Below are 24,362 nucleotides of genomic sequence, written 5' to 3'. Positions count from 1 at the left end.
GTGTATGTATCAATTTATTTCTATATTTTATCTTTTCAAGTCTAAAAATAAACTTACTCTCAAACAAGTCAGAGGGTTCGCTTGTTGTTAAATTTTGTACAAAGTTACACATGACTACTTGCCCTAGCTGTCTAGCAGCGTAAAAATAGATGGAAGACAATTAGTCGACACCACCCACCATAATACCTATTGGGCTACTCTACTAACAAACAGTGGGATATACCATCACATTATCATGCTCCCACAGATGAAAAAGTGGGCATATATTGTGTGATGGGGATTCGAAACCATGTTCTTCAGATTCTAAGAACCACCGTCAGTCACCTGAAGTTGGCCTTTCCAGTCCTGGTTCCGGATTATGTTGTCATAACAGCCATTATCAAAAGGCAAAATAAGAAAAGTGTTAAAAGACATATAGCAAAATCGTAATAATAATTAGCCAAATGTCCAGTAGAAAGGTAAAAGTAAAGTAAATGTAGTAAAATTTGTAAAAGGACACAAAGGTATAAACAAAACAGCAATTAAAACATAAAATGACATAAAACCAATGTTGACATCCTGTCTACAAAATTGTAAAGGATTTCCTGTAGCAGAAAGGTAATGATCATAACCCACCAGGAAGACTAACAGGTAAGTACAAGAACCACTGCCAGTCACCTGAAGTTGGTCTTTCCAGTCCTGGTTCTGGGTTATGTGTCATTATGGACAGTACCAAAAGGTAAAGTAAGAAAATTGTTAAAAGACATGCAGCAAAAGTGTAATAGCAACTCGCCAGGACGACTAACGGGTAGTTCAAACGGATAGTTCAAACAGCAGCATTAGTCACCTGAAGTTGGCCTTTCCAGTCCTGGTGTCAAGTTATTTAAGGTTCTGGCCATATGTCCAATGTCAAACTGGACTAGAGAGATAGAGACTCTGAAAAGGGAACCACAATTAAAAAGGTGTAATGAATAAATACCAAACACTTAAATGAGGTTAAAAAGATTAATGGCCATTAAAAAACTAAAAACGTTATCAAGGTGGACAGTGTCACCATCACCAATAACACTGTCCAATGTTACATACAAATCCTGGGACAGAACATGTTTATAACAGTGCCATCGTTGAGAGTTGTAACGATGGCAGGAAAGTAAAATGTGGCTTATCGTGACCTGAGTGTTACACAAACTACACACTGGTGCATCAGTTCCAGATAAAAGAAAACGATGAGTTAAAAAACTGTGACCAATGTGTAGTCTAGTTAAAATAACTTCCTCCTTCCGAACCTTACGGAAGTTAGATGGCCAAAGCCCAATATAGGGTTTTATTTGAAAAGCTTATTGTCGTGTTGCTCACTCCAAGTGGACTGCCAGCTGGCCATGCCAGTCAAATAAGAGGTATGAAAATATCCCAAACAAAACAAAATCCAGGCTCTGACATACAGTCTTCTCAAACAAATATTGTATATTTTTTAACGTTTTTATTTTTATAAATTAAAGTGAGAAATATGCATGAGCAATATTCAATTTAGTTCCAATTTTGTTTCAATGTTTTTCATAAACACCACCAGGATAATGTCACACAGCTACAGATATTTATTAATTGTTATTGAACATTTTTTGGGTGAATGATTGGTAACCCTACGAATGCTCTACAAAATTTTATTTATTGTTGTTTCTCCACAGAACTAAACTGGTAAAACATTGCCACAAAAAAAAGAAATAAACCTGGTTTTGACCCTGCATATAATTTTGGTTAATAAGATGGAATGTGTTGTAATTAGTAATCAGTACCATAGTTTTCTACTTTAAACTCCATCATTTTCACAGTACACCCTACAAACACGTGCAGGTAAAAAAAACACAAAGCTTTTAGGTACAAGGATTAGAACAAGGAAAAACACTAACTGCAAACTGATACTGTCAATTATAACTCGCTGCAAAGGTGTCTCAACTGGAGATTTATGTGAGAAACTATTCCTTTAAACATACATGCTTACCAAGATGAAAAACTAAACTTATTGCATGCTTACCAAGTTGAAAAAACTAAAATTGTTACATGCCTACCACAATGAAAATCTAAAACTGTTACGTATGTACCACGTTGAAAAACTAAAACTGTTACGTACTTACCACGTTGAAAAATTAAAACTGTTACGTACTTACCATGTTGAAAAACTAAAACTGTTACATACTTACCACGTTGAAAAACTAAAACTGTTACGTACTTACCACGTTGGAAAACTAAAATTGTTAGTACTTACCACGTTGGAAAACTAAAATTGTTAGTACTTACCACGTTGGAAAACTAAAATTGTTAGTACTTACCACGTTGAAAAACTAAAACTGTTACGTACTTACCACGTTGAAAAACTAAAACTGTTACGTACTTACCACGTTGAAAAACTAAAACTGTTACATACTTACCACGTTGAAAAACTAAAACTGTTACGTACTTACCACTTTGAAAAACTAAAACTGTTACGTACTTACCACTTTGAAAAACTAAAACTGTTACGTGCTTACCACTTTGAAAACTAAAACTGTTACGCACTCTTACCACTTTGAAAACTAAAACTGTTACGTACTTACCACTTTGAAAAACTAAAACTGTTACGTACTTACCACTTTGAAAAACTAAAACTGTTACGTACTTACCACTTTGAAAAACTAAAACTGTTACGTACTTACCACTTTGAAAAACTAAAACTGTTACGTACTTACCACTTTGAAAAACTAAAACTGTTACGTACTTACCACTTTGAAAAACTAAAACTGTTACGTACTTACCACTTTGAAAAACTAAAACTGTTACGTACTTACCACTTTGAAAAACTAAAACTGTTACGTACTTACCACTTTGAAAAACTAAAACTGTTACGTACTTACCACTTTGAAAAACTAAAATTGTTACATACTTACTTCACTGAATAAGATATTTACCTACTTACTAAGTTTAAAAGTTAAATTGGTATACTTACCAAGTTAAAAACTAAAATTGTAACATACTTACAAAGATAAAACACAAAAATTGTTACATACTTGCCAAGTTGATTGATTGATTGATTTAGTGTTTTATGGCACAAAGCAGCTAGGCTATCTGTGCTAAACGTCCAGTAAAAAAGTAAAAATAAATTAAATGTAGGAAAATGAAGGTAAAACAAAACAGCATTGAAAAACAGAAAAAGCATAAAACCAATGTTGACACCTAGTTTACAATGTTAAGAGAGAAAGCAGAGTAAGAGAAGTTGTAAAGGACTCTCTCTAGCATAATGGTAATGATCATAACCCGCCAGGAAGACTAACAGGTAAGTACGAGAACCACCGTCAGTCACCTGAAGTTGGCCTTTCCAGTCCTGGTTCCAGGTTATGTTGTCATAACAGCCATTATCAAAAGGTAAAATAAGAAAAGTTCTAAAAGACGTGTAGCAAAATCGTAATAATAATTAGCCAAATGTCCAGTAGAAAGATAAAAGTAAAGTAAATGTAGTAAAATTCATAAAAGGAAACAAAAGTAAAAACAAAACAGCAATTAAAACATAAAATAGTGTAAAACCAATGATGACATCCAGTCTACAAAGTTGTAAAGGACTTCCTGCAGCAGAATGGTAATGATCATAACCCACCAGGAAGACCCAATTCATCCAATTGCCTGGATGCGAAGGCCAAAAGGAGCAATAGCAGATCATCTGTTTTGAAAAGTAAGGCCCACTGAGGAAGGAAAGCACATACCCACTGGGATGCTTTGGTAAGGAGCGAAGTTTCAAGAATACAGTAAAGACAGTTCAGTACACGAGGGCAGTTTGTAGCTGCCGCCAATATATCTCATGATCGACGACTGACATGAGATGTGAAAGTCGTCAACATAGAGCCCGTTTGCAACAGTGAGAGGGAGTTGTTCAGTGATGGCATTTATCTTTATACTGAAAAGTGTGACACTCAAAACACAGCCCTGAGGGACTCCAAGTTCCTGTACAAAAGAACGGGAAAGTGTCGAAACCCACACAAACTTGGAATCTCCTGTCCATTAACAATTTTTAATAAACATGGGTAAATGGCCACGTAACCCATATATATGGAGATCTCATAAAATGCCATACCTCCATGTTGTGACATAAGCCTTCTCAATGTCAAAGAATATTGAAACAAGATGTTGTTGTTTGAGAAAGGCTTCTCTGATTGATGTTTCAAGTCGAATTAGGTGGTCTGTGGTGGAATGCTGTCATCGGAACCCACACTGGGTGGGCGAGAGGAGGTGGTTTGATTCAAGGAACCAAACAAGAAGAGCATTAACTATCCTCTCTAAGGTCTTACAGAGATAGCTCATCAAAGAAATTAGACAGTAGTGTGAAGGAATCTTGGGATCTTTCCCAGGTTTAGAGAAAGGTAAGATAATAGCCTGGTGCCAGGCATCAGGAAAAACATTCTCCTGCCAGATCTGGTTAAAAACAATTAGAAGAATATCAAGAGAAGCAGGAGAGAGATAGTGCAGCATGTCATAGTGTACATCATCAGGTCCAACAGATGTACTGCCAGACCAATGAAGGGCCATTTTCAGTTCCACCAGTGTAAAGGGACAATTATAGTCAAAAAGACAGTCAGTTCGAAAGGAAAGAGGTGAACGCTCTGCCCGAGTCTTGACGGCCAAGAAGGTAGAGGAACAAGCAGAAGTGCCAGATACCCGGCAAAAGCTTTCACCCAGAGTATCGGGTGAAACTCACTGCAGAAACTCCTTGAGCGAACAGACCAGCGAGAATCTCTGACTCTGGGACGTTCTTCAAATCCCTCTCAACAATAACTCCTCGTGATGAATTCAAGGTAGCATGAGGGGTAACCTCAATAGGTATATCCCCAATTGCCTTTGAATTCAAGAGGAGTTCACTGTGTTGGGTTGTGGATGTTTCAACTAATATGTCTCCAGATCGAAGCTTCTTTACGGACTTTGGAGAGCCAGCAAATCCCTCTAGTCCCTTCTGAATAAAAAAGAGGGGCATTTGCCATAAAGATTTTTCTGAAAGAGAATGTAATATAAGAAAATGACGTACATGTGTTACAGATGTTGAAGATTGCTGTTCAGAATCTTCAAGACGTGGTCGTTTACCTATTGACTGTTTTTTCACCATTTTATTTAAATGTTTTGAAGGAGGATCCATAGGAAAAAGGAAAATTTCGGTACCCACTGACCCTACCCACCATGGAGCCCTATGAGGGGTCGCACTACAATGTCATGCAAGGACAATGCAGCAACGCCAGGGTTTCGTGAACACTATACCCAAACACCAGCATCAGGCACAATGTCCACAACACCCATTGAGAACTTCCAATACTGGTACTTTGTTGACTCTAGCCCAAGTGGACCAGCCGACTGATCCAAGGAAGGGCCACCCAAAGGCTGCCCGTCTACAGGAATTCAAGGCCAAAGTGGTGTGTTAGGGTTGGCCCCCTCAACCACCAGGATCCTCTCCTCCCCTTCATGGGTCGCCACGCACTGCAAACACGTGGGTGGATGTTTAGATCCCAGAGGAGGTAAACTGAAAGAACACAACCTTCCTGGGAGGTCCCCTCACCACGCACAGGAATCCACACCAAGGGGTGCTAAGTTGAAAAAATAAAATTGTTACATACTTACCACATTGAAAAACTAATTGTTACATACTTAAAACATTCAAAAAGTAAAATTGTTACATACTTACCAAGTTGAAAAACTAAACTTCTTACATACTTACCACGTTGAAAAAATAAAATTGTTACACACTTACCAACTTCAAGGCTTAAGTTAAAACACCATATTATTAGATACTTAAAAATTGATAAACTAAGCTTGTTACATACTTACAAAGTTAAAAAACTAAAACTGCTACATACTAATTAACCAAATAGAAACACACAGACTTTTACACTTACTGAGTTTTTCTGCTCATGAGAAAAACTGGAATCTAATGTTGGAGCTTGATATTGTTTTGATAGGTCAAGAGTTTTAGGTTTATTCTTGGAAGTATTTTTTCCATGGACCTGGCTTGCAGACATGGTCTCTTGTGTGCCAGGAACACCCCGAAAGTGGACATCAGAAAGGGGTTCAGAACTAACAATAGAGTTATGTTAAACAAGTCAAAAAAGATTCACTGCCTTTGACACTACAAACAGAATTTCTGAAAACAAGGACAACTTTGATGTTTAAAAAATATTGCATATATTCTAACAATAACCTAAAGTTATCTTAATTTGGTTGTTTTCAAGAACATATGGAAACATATTCGAAAAACTCAGAAGTATTAAAACATTTCTATCATTTGTAACACTGAAAGGTAACTTAGATTACTATAGTCATAAAATAACTAAAATCACAGTTAAATGAAGAAAATATTCCAGGACAAGTTTATGCCTTAGAAATAGACAGTTATTAGAATTTTAACTATAAGAAAAGTTCACCTGTATAGCATACATTAATGGTACAGAAAAAATGTAGAGCTGTTTAGTGGAGAGATCATAAAGCACAGTGTTTGTAAATATCTGAAATACATAAATACACATTTCTTTTGCAATTCTTCTATAACATTAACTTTTATAACTTTCCTGAAATTTTGTACCTAAAAAAAAATAAATAACAATCCTCAAAAGATAATTATGTAAAATTTGTAACTAGTTTCATAAATAATGCAATATACCTCAGGATGGCTAGTATGAATATTAACATTGTTCTCTGTTTTATTAGTAAAAGTGTAAATACCCATACCAGCCATCCTGAGACATTTTTGTTTCAAGTGGGTTTCTCGTCATCATGAAATTATACAATAATTTTAGCTATATTAACAAACCTTATAGTTATCTAGTATGATATTAAATTTTTTCTGAAACATGTATTAGTTCTAGTTAAACTACATAGCAGAGTAAGACACACATTCCACAATAATCTGGTTTTGAATGCAAGTTTTCCTGAACTTTAGATGACACATCTCTTGACTGGGAAGCAGCTTCTCCCTGCAGAGACACATTTAATTCATCAATCTGGCCACTGTCTTCGAGTCTCACTTCACTGTCAGTCACATTTAAATTCCTAATTGAGACGTCCCTAGCAGTAGTTGATGACAATGAATCCAGCAGTTTAGATGAAGGAGCACATGACCCTGAAATAATAAAACTGACCAGTTAGTATTCTGGGTAAACTTTCACTCACAAGAACAAATATTTGAAATTGGAGAGCTGGTGACAAAAAAAAAAAAGAGAAAAACTTATTAAAATAAAATGTAAATGTTCTTATGTAACAAGCTGATTATTTGAAAAATGTTTGAATACACACATGCATCAGATTATTAAGCTCTGTACACAAGTTACTTGAAGCTAAGAACATTATCTCATTCTTGACTGTTTTGCTACATCTAATCCAGTGTTACTGCTATATAATAAATTCTACTTGGTTATAAACAAACACCAACACACACTTTTTACAAATGTTAATATAATACTGTAATAACTATCACAATGTTCAAACAGAAGATATCAGTTACGAAAACTTCCAACAGAATCCAAGTTAAAACTTGCCTGTGGCTTCTTCTGTATGACTTGTGTTTTCAAGTGTCTCAACCCCTTTCAATGCACCATCTTCTTTGACACCATGTCTAATTTTGAAGGCTGGAGGTGGTGGTTCTCCTCTACTTCTCGCACTATTACTGTGAAAAGTTATAATTATACCACACTTTCACAATTTGGTAACTGCAGTAACACTTAACCAATCTTCTCCTAACTTAACACTTTTAACTAGTAAATATGTTACAAACTTTGTTACACAAGTTATTGTATTTGTCTTACTTGTTCTGCATTAAAAACAATATATTTTAAACATTCATTGAGAGAGAGAAACAACAGTAAAGAATAATTTGTGAGCATAAGAATCACAGAAACATTTAAAACATTAAATTCATTTTTTCAGAAATATATAAAATATGGTTTAATGTTATAAAGTAGGTGCATGGCTCATGAAGTCATTTTCTAAATTGAAATATATACTAGCAATTCATGATATAAAACGTAACCAATTCTAAGCTTTACAAAACACACACTCATTAGTACAAGTTTATTCCTACACTAACTCACAGGTTGCTCAACTACTTAATTCAAAATTTGCACTAATTGTAATATCTACAAACACCTGGGTTTTACATCAACTCAATCTAAAATAATAAAGTTTATAAGAAATACAACAATTTTGTTTAGTTACTTATTAATTTTTGGTATTATTAAGTTAATTCATGTTGTACAGTGTTATCTGATATATTAATACCTGAATATTACTTACAACCATTACATTTTAGACTTTGTAATTTATACTTATTTATTCCAAACATTATGAAATCCACCAGAATACTGTATCTTTAAATTTCTTTTAAAATTTATGTATATAAAAACAGAGTTTTCCATTTGTAATTCACCTTTCATGTACCAAACTGGCAATAAGTTATTATTAATCTAAATTATATAAAGTAACAAATAAAAACATTGTGGAAAATATTCTAAGATAAATTTTTTTTTATAAAATTAACATAGCCTGAATACAGAAGAAATATTATATTCTTGATCAAAATAAATTACCAATTTCAAAATACATAATTATTCCCACACAGTAAAAGGAACATCCTTAAATATACACGAAACACTTGCAACAGTACTTTTATAATAAAAAGGAATCAAGACTTATTTACATTATCCTTTCATCAGAAACTTGTTGCCACTTATGTAAATGTCACATAAATACTGTTAAAAAAAATATACCAGCTTGCGTGCTTTACGTACACAACAAAAAAACCCACCACTTTTAAAACATTTTCATAATCAACTAATATGAGAGTTCAGATATAATATATCTGGTTTGGAACTATAATAATAAATTGCACCTAAAAACTAAACAACTTCAAAAGTTACACAAGAACATACCCTTTATCTTACACTAAAATCAAGTATACCCGTATAACACGTGTATGATAATCTGAAATTAGTAAACTTTTAGATATGTGCCTCAAACATACATTGTACGAACAACAGTGGGCACGTAATCTTTGTCCTTTACTGATACTGTCTTATTGCATTGTGGAGTGAGAAGCTGACGAAGAAACTGAGAGAGAGACTGACTGTTCGTGGATTCGTTTTCCTGCTTCAGTGAGCCACTTGGAGCGTGCTAGAAGAGAAAAGCCACTGGTTATTACTTTATTTATTATCAGACGGGATGTTTTCTCTGAAAATTATAAAACAATTTTTGTGCACTAAATTTCACATTAGGAAATTAACACAAAAATGAGTTATATAGCACTGGTTATACCAGTTATGTCAAACGTTGTACAGATGTTTATTACAAATTACTATTTTATTATTGTTATATCACAACTGGTTATGTTCCGATGACATATCAGGATTTCAACTAGATTCCTTCAAGCCTAAAAAAAATCACCTAAAACATTTATTTATTGGAGAAATATAAATAACTGGTGTTTCAACTGTTTAGAAATTCCTAAACCCAACAAAATGTAACCAAATTTACATCCCAGAAAATTCTCAGTTCTACTTGTTTATATTAATTTAAATACTTCTCAACAATGCCACCTATTGGCTAAATTTGTAAAACATTAGTACAACAATTCATCAACAAATATTTGTACATGCATTACAAAACCAAACATTACAGAAAGCCATCAAAAGAAGTCTTTTATAAATTAGTAATGGCACACTTCTCTGGAGACTCAGTGCACTAGAAGCTGTAAAAAGGCACATGAATGTACCTAAGCTCCACTGTGACAGAACAATTCTGACAAAAGATCTTAAACTGTTTAAAAATGTAGTCCTGATTTGGAAATTAGTTAAGTAAAGGAACTGTAATTTCATTTAGCAGATTGAGCTGAAGGATGAGGGAGGGTCAGTTTGATTTACACGTAGAGGATCAAGTGACCAGTGTTTAAGGTCAATGCTTGTTTTTTTATATACAGATGACTTAAAAATATTCCTCCTTGCAGTTGCTTTTTAGTTAAGAGAAATTACACCTTTAAGTTGTCCATGCCACTAAAATGTACATATACCAAATATCAAAGTATTTGTTGCTACATATATTTAATTACAAGGGTATTTCTGGTCCCTTAACAACTGATCAGTACAGAATCCACACACTCACTGACAGTCTCATAACTGATCAGTACAGAAACCACACAATCACTGACAGTCCCATAACAACTGATCAGTACAGAATCCACACTCACTGACAGTCTCATAACAACTGATCAGTACAGAATCCACACACTCACTGACAGTCCCTCAACAACTGATCAGTACAGAATCCACACACTCACTGACAGTCCCTCAACAACTGATCAATACAGAAACCACACACTCACTGACAGTCTCTAAACAAATGATCAGTGCAGAAACCACACACTCACTGACAGTGCCTTAACAACTGATCAGTAGAGAAACCACACACTCACTGACAGTGCCTTAACAACTGATCAGTACAGAATCCACACACTCACTGACAGTCCCTCAACAACTGATCAATACAGAAACCACACACTCACTGACAGTCTCTTAACAACTAATCTGTACAGAAACCACACACTGACAGTCTCTTAACAACTAATCTGTACAGAAACCACACACTCACTGACAGTCCCTCAACAACTGATCAGTACAGAAACCACACACTCACTGACAGTACCTCAACAACTGATCAGTACAGAAACCACACACTCACTGACAGTCCCTCAACAACTGATCAGTACAGAATCCACACACTCACTGACAGTCCCTCAACAACTGATCAGTACAGAAACCAAACACTCACTGACAGTCTCTAAACAAATGATCAGTGCAGAAACCACACACTCACTGACAGTCCCTTAAAAACTGATCAGTACAGAAACCACACACTCACTGACAGTCTCATAAGAAATGATCAGTGCAGAAACCACACTCACTGACAGTCTCATAACAACTGATCAGTACAGAATCCACACACTCACTGACAGTCCCTCAACAACTGATCAATACAGAAACCACACACTCACTGACAGTCTCTAAACAAATGATCAGTGCAGAAACCACACACTCACTGACAGTGCCTTGACAACTGATCAGTAGAGAAACCACACACTCACTGACAGTCTCATAACAACTGATCAGTACAGAATCCACACACTCACTGACAGTCTCTTAACAACTAATCTGTACAGAAACCACACACTCACTGACAGTCCCTCAACAACTGATCAGTACAGAAACCACACACTCACTGACAGTCCCTTAACAACTGATCAGTACAGAAACCACAAACTCACCGAGTCTCATAACAACTTATCTGTACAGAATCCACATACTCACCGACAGTCTCATAACAACTGATCAGTACAGAAACCACACACTCACTGGCAGTCCCTTAACAACTGATCAGAACAGAAACCACACACTCACTTGCAGTCCCTTAACAACTGATCAGTACAGAATCCACACACTCACTGACACTCCCTCAACAACTGATCAGTACAGAAACCACACACTCACTGACAGTGCATTAACAACCGATCTGTACAGAAACCACACACTCACTGACAGTCCCTTAACAACTGATCAGTACAGAAACCACAAACTCACTGACAGTCCCTTAACAACTAATCAGTGCAGAAACCACACACTCACTGACAGTGCCTTAACAACTGATCAGTAGAGTTGATTGATTGATTTAGTGTTTTATGGCACAAAGCAGCGAGGCTATCTGCGCCAGACATTCGGTTAAAATGTAAAAAAATAAAAAAATAAAATAAAAATAAATAAATAAATGTAGTAATAGACATAAATGGAACTGAAGGTAAAACAAAAAAGTATAAAACCAATGTTGACACCTAGTCTACAATGTTAAGATAAAAGGCAAAGTATAAGAAGTTGTAAGGTATTTACTCTAGCAAAAAGGTAATGATCATAACCCGCCAGGAAGATTAACAGGTAAGTTCTAGAACCACCGTCAATCACCTGAAGTTGGCCTTTCCAGTCCTGGTTCTGGGTTATGTGTCATAGCAGCTATTATCAAAATGTAAAAGAAAGTAAAAGTTTTAAAAGACACCCATAAAATCGTAATAATGAGTAGCCAAATGTCCAGTAAAAGGATAAAGTCAAGTAAATGGAGTAAAATTTGTAGAAGTAATTGAAGATAAAAGCAAAACGGCAATTAAGACAGAAAATGGCGTAAAAACCAATGTTGACATCCAGTCAACAAAGTTGTAAAGAACTACCTGTAGCAGAATGGTAATGATCGTAACCCGCCAGGAAGACTAACAGGTAAGTATAAAAACCACCGTCAGTCACCTGAAGTTGGTCTTTCCAGTCCTGATTCCGGGTTATGAGTCAATATGGCCAGTACTAAAAAGTTAATTAGTAAAAGTGTGAAATGATATGCAGTAAAAGTATAATAACAACTCCCCAGGATGACTAACGAGTAGTTCAAACAGGAGCGTTAGTCACCTGAAGTTGGCCTTTCCAGTCCTGGTGTCGAGTTATTTAATGTTCTGGCCATTGTCCAATGTAAAATTGAATGACAGAGATTAAAACTGTAAAAAAGGAACCACAATTAAAAAGGTGTAATGAATAAACATGCAACACTTAAATGAGATTAAAAAGGTTAATGGCCATTAAAAAATTAAAAACATTATCAAGGTGGACAGAGTCACCATCACCAATAACTCTGTCCAATGTTACAGATTGACCCTGGGAAAAAATATGTTTAAAATATTGCCGTCGTTGAGAATTGTAACGATGGCAAGAAAGTAAAACGTGGCTGATAGTGATTTGAGTGTTACACAAATTACACATTGGTGCATCAGTTCCAGATAAAAGAAAATGATGAGTTAAAAAACTGTGACCAATGCGTAGCCTAGTGAGAACAACTTCCTCCTTCCGAACCTTACGGAAGCTAGATGGCCAAAGTCCAATTTTGGGTTTGATTTGAAAAAGTTTGTTGTCACGTTGCTCACTCCAATTGGACTGCCAGCTGGCACGGAGCCGACCCTTGAAGATAACACCATAGTCCATGCACGGAATAGGCATAGGAGTGATGGTGCTGAAGCAGACATATTTAGCTGCCATGTCTGCAAGCTCGTTCCGCGAATACCAACATGGCCTGGTATCCAGAAAAACTGGATTGAAGTAGCTGCTAATGAGAAACGGGCCAGTCGGTTACGAATATCAGCGAGAATAGGATGTGAGCTAACGTGTAGCGATTCCAAGGCAAGTATAGAACTAAGCGAATCAGTATAAATAGTGCAGTTGGAGTACTGCTCAGCTGCAATATGATCCAGGGCAAGAGATATGGCATACAGTTCAGCAGTGAACACAGAAGCTGTAGAAGGGATTCTGCGTGCAACTACTGACCCATAGCAAACCATAGCAGAGCCCACTGAATTACCTGATTTGGAACCATCTGTATAAATAGGAACTGAATGATTGTTTGAAAGATATTCATTGAATAAAAGACGGTACTTCCAATCTAGAGTATCTGCCTTTTTAGGTGACTGAAAGAAAGGTCACATTTGGGGGCTGTAATAAGCCATGGTGGGATGGGCCGACCTGTGGAACATGCAATGTTATCCAAGGACAGACCCAATTCATCCAATTGCTTCCGGATGCGAAGGCCAAACGGAGCAATGACAGATCGTCTGTTCTGAAAAAGTACTGCCCACCGAGGAAGGAAAACACATTTCCAGGTGGGATGCTTTGGTAAGGAATGAAGTTTCAAGTATATTGTAAAGATAGTTGCAAACAGCGAAGGTGTAGAGAAGGTTCATGAGATTCAATGTATATACTTTGAACTGGAGAGGTACGGAAAGCCCCAGTGCAGAGTCGAAGTCCTTGGTGATGAACGGGGTCCAGCATCTTTAAGGCGAGGTCTGGCAGAGCCATAGACCATTGATCCATAATCGAGTTTCGATCTAATAAGAGCACGATATACCTTTAACATTGAACAGCGATCTGCCCCCAACTGGTAGAAGAGAGAACACGGAGGATGTTCAGTGCTCTTGTGCATTTGACCCAAGCTGCTTTAAGTGTGGTATAAAGGTCAGTTTACGATCAAAGATAAGCCCCAAGAACTTGGTCTCCGGGACAACTGGCAGCAAAACTCCACCGAGATGAAGTTCAGGATCAGGGTGAATACCCCGCCGACGGCAAAAGTGCATGCATACAGTTTTGAGAGAGAAAAATTAAAGCCGTTCGCCATAGTCCACTTCCATACACAATTGAGGGCGGTTTGTAGTTGCCGCCAATATATCTCATGTTTGACGACTGACATGAGATGTGAAAGTCATCGACATACAGCCCATTCGCAACAGTGAGAGGGAGTTGTTCAGTGATGGCATTTATCTTTATACTGAAGAGTGTAACACTCAATACACAGCCTTGAGGGACTCCAAGTTCCTGTACAAAAGAACGGAAAGTGTCGAACCCACACGAACTTGGAATCTCCTGTCCATTAAAAATTTTTAATAAACATGGGTAGATGGCCACGTAACCCATATGTATGGAGGTCTCAGAAAACGCCATACCTCCATGTTGTGTCGTAAGCCTTCTCTATGTCAAAGAATATTGATACAAGATGTTGGCGGTTGAGAAAGGCTTCTCTGATAGATGTTTCAAGACTAATTAGGTGGTCTGTGGTGGAGTGCTGTCGACGGAACCCACACTGGGTGGGCGAGAGGAGGTTGTTTGATTCAAGGAACCAAACAAGACGAGCATTAACCATCCTTTCTAATGTCTTACAGAGACAGCTCGTCAAAGCAATTGGACGGTAGTTTGAAGGAATCTTGGGATCTTTCCCTGGCTTAGAGAAAGGTAAAATAATAGCCTGGCGCCAAGCATCAGGAAAAACATTCTCCTGCCAGATCCGGTTGAAAACAATCAAGACATCAAGAGAAGCAGGAGATAGATGGTGCAGCATGTCATAATGAATATCATCAGGTCCAACAGACGTACTGGCAGACCGATGAAGGGCCATTTTTAGTTCCACCAGGGTAAAGGGACAATTATAGTCAAAGAAACAGTCAGTTCGAAAGGAAAGAGCTGATTGCTCCACCCGAGTCTTGATGGACAGGAGGGTGGAGGAACAAGCAGAAGTGCTAGATACCCGGCAAAAGCTTTCACCTAGAGTGTTAGCGATGTTCCGAACATCAGTCACCTCCTGACCATCAGAGAGTAAGATCGAGAGGGGATAGAATTGTAGTGTCCATTAACCTTCAATCCTGTCCCATATGATCTTGGAACTGGTGGTAGAAGATATACTGGTTGTGAACTTAATCCAAGATTCCTTCTGGCTGTGACGTCTTACCCACCTAGCATGTGCACGGGCCCGTTGGAAAGCAACCCGGTTTGAAAGTGTGGGATATCTACGAAAAGTATCCCAGGCCCGCTTTTGAGCCTTCCATACTAAGTGGCAAGCAGGATTCCACCATGGACAAAGATATCGTGGAAAACGTGTCGAGGTTTTAGGAATACACTGAGCAGCTGCATGTATAATACAGTCAGTTACCGCTGCTACACAGTCGTCTATTGATGGCTGATTTACGATGGCAGGATCAAGTTCTGCGAGAGCAGTGAAAGTGAACCAGTCTGCCTGATCCAGCTTCCACCGGGCACGCGGGTAGGGTGGCATCGACCACGCCAGTCTCTCTTATAAGGATTGGAAAATGATCACTGCCTAGTGGATTACTGTCAACCCTCCATGAAAAATGGGAGAATAATAAAGGGGAGCAAACTGAGAGATCAATAGCAGTAAAGGACTGACTAGGTGCATGAAAGTAAGTGGAAGAACCAGTATTGAAAAGAGAAAATTGTGATCAGAGAGCATCCGCTCTACAGATCGCCCCTCCCATCAATAATAGCACTTCCCAGAGGGGATGATGTCCATTAAAATCCCCTAGGATTAGAAATGGAGATGGCAATTGTTCAACGAGAGCATCCAGATCTGATTGATCATATGTCTTTCCAGGGGACAGGTACAGAGAACAAACAGTGATGGTATGACCCAAGGAAACACGGATGGCTACAGCCTCCAAGGGTGTGTTAAGTGACAAAGACAGGGTGGGCACGTGTTGATCAACCAACAGTGCCACCCCTCCATGTACTCGACCATCACACAACCTGTCATTTCTGTACAGAGAAAACTGCCGAATGGAGACAGTATCAGTAGTTTTGAGAAATGTTTCTTGTAAAAAAAGACAAACAGGATGGTAGGAAGCAATCAGCGTTTTGATATCATCCAGATTAGAACGTAAACCTCGACAGTTCCATTGTATCAAGGTGGCCATTTTTAACGATGGGTAGGTGAAGTGGCTGGAGAACCCTTCGGTTTACGACCACGTCTTTTTTCTTTACTGTCTTTAGTTGGAGGAGGTCTATCAACCTCCATGGATCCTGCTCTGTGTCGGGTGGGCAGGTTTTGTTATTGGAAGGGGAATCTAGTGACTGAGGACGCCGAACGAATAATTGTTTTGTCTCTTGTGGTGGGAGAAAAAGATGTATCAGAAGAAATGCCTGTATTTGAAACTGAAGGACGTGGATCTTGAGGTGTGTTGGAAGGTATGGGAGGGACAGAGATAGGTGTGGTAGTTGATTCATCAACCTTTTAACCACGGAGGTCAAAAGGCTTTTCATTTGTTTTGAAAACGATTCTTTTGGAGGCACAGAGAGATCTGTCTGCACTCCCACTGTAGTTGTGGAATGAAGTGCAGCAGCATATGTCCGAGAAGGAGTTGTGGATAGCAATTTCCGAGCCTCAGGATAACTAATGTTATGTGTCGTTTTCAAATGCTGCACCTCTTTTTCCTCCAACCATTTTGGGCAAGAATGAAAGTATGAGGGTGAGAACCATTGCAGTTTACGCAATGTGGGTTCATGTCACAGTCATAGGCATCGTGGTCCTTGCCTCCACAATGAGAACATGTCAGGGAACCACGACAAGATGTCTTTGAGTGGCCGAATCTCTGACATTGGAAACATCGAAGAGGGTTTGGTATGTATGGCGAACCCTGCAAATGAGATAACCTGCCTTGATGGTGGCAGGTGCACGTGGTGAAGTAAATGTTAAAACGAGGGTATTTGTTGGCAATGTAATTCCATCTTTGCGAGTGGAGATGCCTCACTGCAGAAACTCCTTGAGTGGAGAGACCAGCGAGAATCTCTGACTCGGGAACGTTCTTCAAATCCTTTCAACAATAACTCCTCGTGAAGAATTCAAGGTAGCATGGGGTGTAACCTCAATAGGTATATCCCCAATTGCCTTTGATTTCAACAGGAGTTCACTGTGTTGGGATGTGGATGTTTCAACTAATATGTCACCAGATCGAAGTTTCATTACTGATTTTGGAGAGCCAGCAAGTCCCTCTAGTCCCTTTTGAATAAAAAAAGGGAACATTTGCCCTAAAGGTTTTCCGAAGAGAATGTAATATAAGAAAATGAGGTGCGTGTGTTACTGATGTTGAAGATTGCTGTTCTGAGTATTCAAGACGTGGTCGCTACCCATTGACTGTTTTTTTACAATTTTATTTAAATTTTTTGAGGATCCATAGGAAAAGGAAAAAATTTCGGTACCCACTGACCCCACCCACCATGGAGCCCTACAAGGGGACGCACTACAAAGTCACGCAAGGACAATGCAGCAATGCCAGGGTTTCGTGAGCACTATACCCAAACACCAGCATCAGGCACAATGTCCACAACACCCGTTGAGAACTTCCAACACTGGTACTTGGTTGACTCTAGCCCAAGTGGACCAGCCGATTGACCCAAGGGGGGCCACCCAAAGGCCGCCCGTCTACAGGAATTCGAGGCCAAAGTGGTGTGTTAGGGTTGGACCCCTCAACCACCAGGATCCTCTCCTCCCCTTCACGGGTCGCCACACACGGCAAACACGTGGGTGGATGTTTAGATCCCAGAGAAGGTAACCAGATAGAACAGAACCTTCCCTGGGAGGTCCCCTCACCACGTACAGGAATCCACACCGAGGGGGATCAGTAGAGAAACCACACACTCACTGACAGTCTCATAACTGATCAGTACAGAAACCCCACACTCACTGACAATCTCATAACTGATCAATACAGAAACCACACAATCACTGGCAGTCTCATAACTGATCAGTACAGAAACCACAAACTCACTGAGTCTCATAACAACTTATCTGTACAGAATCCACACACTCACCGACAGTCTCATAACAACTGATCAGTACAGAATCCACACACTCACTGACAGTCCCTCAACAACTGATCAGTAGAGAATCCACACACTCACTGACAGTCCCTCAACAACTGATCAGTACAGAAACCACACACTCACTGACAGTACCTCAACAACTCATCAGTACAGAAACCACACACTCACTGACAGTACCTCAACAACTGATCAGTACAGAATCCACACACTCACTGACAGTCCCTTAAAAACTGATCAGTACAGAAACCACACACTCACTGACAGTCTCATAACTGATCAGTACAGAATCCACACACTCACTGACAGTCTCATAAGAAATGATCAGTGCAGAAGCCACACTCACTGACAGTCTCATAACAACTGATCAGTGCAGAAACCACACACTCACTGACAGTGCCTTGACAACTGATCAGTAGAGAAACCACACACTCACTGACAGTCCCTTAACAACTGATCAGTACAGAAACCACACACTCACTGGCAGTCCCTTAACAACTGATCAGTACAGAAACCACACACTCACTGGCAGTCCCTCAACAACTGATCAGTACAGAAACCACACACTCACTGACAGTACCTCAACAACTGATCAGTACAGAATCCACACACTCACTGACAGTCTCATAACAGATCAGTACAGAATCCACACACTGACAGTCTCGTAACAACTGATCAGTACAGAATCCACACACTCACTGAGTCTCATAACAACTAATCTGTACAGAAACCACACACTCACTGACAGTCCCTCAACAACTGATCAGTACAGAATCCACACACTCACTGACAGTCCCTCAACAACTGATCAGTAGAGAAACCACACACTCACTGACAGTCCCTTAACAACTGATCAGTACAGAAACCACCAACTCACTCAGTCTCATAACAACTTATCTGTACAGAAACCACAAACTCACTGAGTCTCATAACAACTTATCTGTACAGAATCCACACACTCACCCACAGTCTCATAACAACTGATCAGTACAGAATCCACACACTCACTGACAGTCCCTCAACAACTGATCAGTACAGAAACCACACACTCACTGGCAGTCCCTTAACAACTGATCAGTACAGAATCCACACACTCACTGACACTCCCTCAACAACTGATCAGTACAGAATCCACACACTCACTGACACTCCCTCAACAACTGATCAGTACAGAAACCACACACTCACTGACAGTACCTCAACAACTGATCAGTACAGAATCCACACACTCACTGGCAGTCCCTTAACAACTGATCAGTACAGAATCCACACACTCACTGACACTCCCTCAACAACTGATCAGTACAGAATCCACACACTCACTGACAGTCCCTTAACAACTGATCAGTACAGAAACCACACACTCACTGACAGTCTCATAACGGATCAGTACAAAAACCACACACTCACTGACAGTGCATTAACAACCGATCAGTACAGAAACCACACACTGACAGTCTCACTGTAACAACTGATCAGCACAGAACCACACCACACACTCACTGACAGTCTCAAAACAACTGATCAGTACAGAAACCACAAACTCACTGACAGTCCCTTAACAACTGATCAGTGCAGAAACCACACACTCACTGACAGTGCCTTAACAACTGATCAGTAGAGAAACCACACACTCACTGACAGTCTCAGAAACCACAACTGATCAGTACAGAAACCACACACTCACTGACAGTCCCTTAACAACTGATCAGTACAGAAACCACACAATCACTGGCAGTCCCTTAACAACTGATCAGTACAGAAACCACACACTGACAGTCTCGTAACAACTGATCTGTACAGAAACCACACACTGACAGTCTCGTAACAACTGATCTGTACAGAAACCACACACTCACTGACAGTCCCTCAACAACTGATCAATACAGAAACCACACACTCACTGACAGTCTCTTAACAACTAATCTGTACAGAAACCACACACTGACAGTCTCTTAACAACTAATCTGTACAGAAACCACACACTCACTGACAGTCCTCAACAACTGATCAGTACAGAAACCACACACTCACTGACAGTCCTTTACAACTGATCAGTACAGAAACCACAAACTCACTGGCAGTCCCTTAACAACTGATCAGTACAGAAACCACACACTCACTGGCAGTCCCTTAACAACTGATCAGTACAGAATCCACACACTCACTAACACTCCCTCAACAACTGATCAGTACAGAAACCACACACTCACTGACAGTCCCTTAACAACTGATCAGTACAGAATCCACACACTCACTGAGTCTCATAACAACTTATCAGTACAGAAACCACACACTGACAGTCTCATAACATCTGATCAGTACAGAATCCAAAAACTCATTGACAGTCTCATAACAACTTATCAGTACAGAAACCACACACTCACTGACAGTCTCATAACTGATCAGTACAGAATCCACACACTCACTGACAGTCTCATAAGTTAAATAATAATTTAGGAGCAACTACTTGACCAGTTAAAATGGTATCGACTGTCAATGTCAGTTTCTGAAACAGTGGGGGCACACGATTGGTTTTTCTTGTTGGTTTGTTTGTTTCTCAGGAAGGGCGTAGCACCAGGAAAATGTTTCATTCTGCATTTTTAAAAACTATGTTTACTGTTGTAATTGCTGGCAGGTTTTAAGGACATATGGATTACAGAGCAACTTATTCAAGAGAAATAGCAAATTAAGTATGTGTGTGTATACAGTGTTATCTTTCAGGTTTGCTTAATTCACTGCACACTAAACTGTAAAAAACTTTACAAAAATGTGCACCATTCTTACGTAGTACTTTTAAGACACTGGATCAGCTGGAATGGATTTTTTTTATTGATATTTGTATTTACCTTCCAACATGAACCACAATATCCATGGAGAAAAAAACAACTAAAAATTTGTTCCCAGACCTTAAGCCATAAAGTTAGGAGTATCCTCAAAAGCCACCACAAAAAAGTCCAAAACCTTACACACTGAAAAAACCAACAGAAAAAAAAAATCAAAGGCAGCTTATCCCAAAATAGACTTTTTTTTACTTTTTCCTTTACAGGCTGTTGATTGGAATAATATTTTCTGAGGTAAATTTGTTTGGTTAGAGCAAAGCAATGTTTGGTTCAATTGGTGTACCCACCACCCAAGGGAATCAAACTCCAGATCCTGGTGCTACAAGTCTACAATCTCATTACTGCTCCATGAGAAGAATGAAAAGCCAACATACTAAAAGAAGGTGGGAAAAAATGCAATTGTAAATTTTCTCTAGAATGTCAATGACTGTCCTCAATTATAGCCTCAAAACCACCCATAGAACCATCAAATAGATGTCTCATCTCACTACAAATAGGATCACCAACAATATTAACAGAGAGACCTGATTTGCCACTATACCAGACGTAATTTAAGAATTCATACTGTAAATCAGCTTGCCAATCACAATAAATAAAAACATTTGTCATTATAAATTATTATTATAAAATTCAACTACATAACACCTATAACAGTCCAAGTGCCTTTGAATGATCATAATAGTAGAAAACCCATTTGTGACACTTTGTTGAGAAAGGGTAAAACATCCAAATAAGGTGCTTATACACAGTATCAGGACAGAAGGAGTGCTGATATGATGGAAAGTGTCATGAGACAAATATTGTCAGGGCCATGTAAGCTGGATATAAAAGATTGAAGTAAATGACAAAAAATAATAAAAAAACAGACCAATGCTAAGATGAGCAATGTAAGAAACCCTGAATGTTGAGTAATAGCTACAAGTATTATGTATTGGATTCCTTTTGTTCCATAACACTAAGATTATTCCATCAAAATCACTTATAGTTTAAATTATGATAACCCACGTGCATTATCTTGCATTTAGTATTATTAAAACCCATCTGCCATTTATTTATCCAATTCATTAAGTGATCTAAATCCTTTTGTAAATCAGAAGAATCCTCCTCACAGCTAGCAACACACAAGACTTCAATAGCATCTGCAAATTCAAGTAACTTATTAACCATTCCTTCATCTATGTCATTGATGCAACTCAAAAAGAGATGTTCTAAGACTGAGTCCAGAGGTGAATCTCTTGCAACATTAATCTGGTTTCACTGAACTCCATTTATAACAATCCTCTGCTTTCTTTCACCCAGCCACCCTTCTACCCAATTAGCTAACTTGTCTCCCATCCACACCTTGCTTTTATATATACACACACACCTTTCATGTGGCACCTTGTCAAATGTTTTCTAAAAACCAAGACACACCAATTACATACCTTTACACTAACTTACATTAGCAATAACTTTTTCAAAGAATGTCAAAATATTTGTAGGATAGCATTTTCCCTTGTTGAAACATGTTGCCTATCCAATAACATTCTAAAGTTTAAACTTTATTAAATAAAATTTGCAAAATATCTTTTACTACACTCCCACAACTAATATAAGACTAATAGGTCTGTAATTACTGGGACAACTTATATTACCTCCCTTGTTATATATATATATATATATATGACATTTTTAAAGGAAATAATTTCCACCACATATGAACTTGTACAAAACCTATGTCACTCCATGAAACAACCACTGTTCATTGTCTTACATAACATTCACCAAAGCAAAATAATTTGTGCATGTTTAGGACCTTTTGACATACGGTTATAAAAAATCTCATAAATACAAGAATTACCTGAATATATCTTATACCAAGTAACATTATAAATTATTTAAAAAGAATGAAATTATCAACTACATCAACTGTGAAAGGATTACAGGCATAAGTGAAATATTGACGATATAAAGAACACCAAAACTGCAACAGAATATACGATCTGCATAAAAATAATTACTTTATTACACAACACAGATAATTTTCCACATTAACAATAGTCAAAATTACGTCAACAAATTAAACATACCAGATATTCACCATCATAATTCATAGGCATGCTATAAATATATACGTACTAGTAACAACCATCATACCTGAATTACCTCTTCTCTACCAGACAACTTTCCACAAATGGGCAGTGAGTCACCAGTATAACTGTCAGGATTGGAAGAGAATGAAGCATGAGAATGTTTCAATGATTCTAAACTGTGTACCTGTCTCTTTAAATGTGGCTTATTCTTACCCACTTCTGTAATAATTCCCTTGTACTGTACATTAGTAATTTTATGAATTTCCTTGGTATCACCAGCACTGTGATCTCGCATCTTAACTACTGAAGAACAGGGTGTAGCTTTTTCAACTCGTACTGAGAAGTCGTACTTGGAACATGTTTTTCCATGTATGTGAGAAGACAACGGTGTGAAAGCATCTTTACGTTTCACTCCTGCTGGTGTAAGTATATGGTTTTGAGAACTTAAAGATTGTGATGAGGAAACACTTGGTTGACAGTTTTTATTTGAATCTTCACAGGAAGCAGTCATCCTCTTAGCAGATGGAAGTCTTGAGATATATCTAACTTTTAACTCGGGCGTACCAGTAACTGTATAAGTTAACTCTGTTCTTGGCATTGATTCAAAACTTAAACTCCGATGTGTTGAAATATTTGACTTACAAACGTGCAGTTGTTGGTCATCTTTATCAATAAGATTTTGTTTATCTTGACATGGATAACTGATTTCATTTGTATCCTTAGAAATTTTAACATTTTCTACATCAGTCCTTTTGGACCACAAGTATTCTGATTCTTTGGGTGTCACAGGTTCTTCTTGAAGACTAGCTAGTTTTCTACTCAAGGAGTAAACATCTGTCTTTACTGTTTTAACACTTTGTAGAGAACATTCCGGTACCTCAGACAGATTCTCTTTATTATCTACTGAAGAGTTCTGTACGTTTTCCTGGAACTTAGTCCTTTGAGCAGAATACATATTCTGATATATTCTGTATAAATAAATAATCACAATCAGCAAGAAATATTATTAAACCAACAAAATCAAAGTAAGAGAAGGCCATTCAATCTTTGCTGAGATCATTAGAATTTTTTTTACTCTCAATCAAAAAACAATCATGTTAAGCATTACAATAAGCATGCGTTCTAAACCTTTGCATTTCTACTCACTACTCATTATAAATATAAAGCACTTACTTAAGCTGTGATGGAAATTTAAATAACAAAATTCTAATGTGATATGACTAAACAAATCAAAATTCCAAATG

General features: G+C 38.1%; 1 protein-coding gene across 2 annotated transcripts in view; it reads right to left on the bottom strand.

Moving 5' to 3' along the window:
* LOC143245254 (uncharacterized) overlaps positions 1 to 24,362 on the bottom strand; it is a 57,581-nt gene that overhangs the window by 24,845 nt on the left and 8,374 nt on the right. For both annotated transcript variants that reach the window (XM_076491409.1, XM_076491410.1), the window contains exons 2-6: positions 23,183 to 24,086; positions 8,999 to 9,147; positions 7,518 to 7,645; positions 6,877 to 7,102; positions 5,883 to 6,060 (exon numbers count right to left, since the gene is read on the bottom strand). In XM_076491409.1, the coding sequence (XP_076347524.1) occupies positions 5,883 to 6,060; positions 6,877 to 7,102; positions 7,518 to 7,645; positions 8,999 to 9,147; positions 23,183 to 24,073 (1,572 nt within the window). In that variant the 5' untranslated portion in view covers positions 24,074 to 24,086. The remainder of the gene's footprint in view (positions 1 to 5,882; positions 6,061 to 6,876; positions 7,103 to 7,517; positions 7,646 to 8,998; positions 9,148 to 23,182; positions 24,087 to 24,362) is intronic.

Source organism: Tachypleus tridentatus, chromosome 2 (assembly GCF_004210375.1).
Source record: "Tachypleus tridentatus isolate NWPU-2018 chromosome 2, ASM421037v1, whole genome shotgun sequence".
NCBI classification, from domain to species: domain Eukaryota; kingdom Metazoa; phylum Arthropoda; class Merostomata; order Xiphosura; family Limulidae; genus Tachypleus; species Tachypleus tridentatus.
Note: the sequence above shows the minus strand (reverse complement) of the source record. Positions and strands in the feature narration are given on the sequence as shown.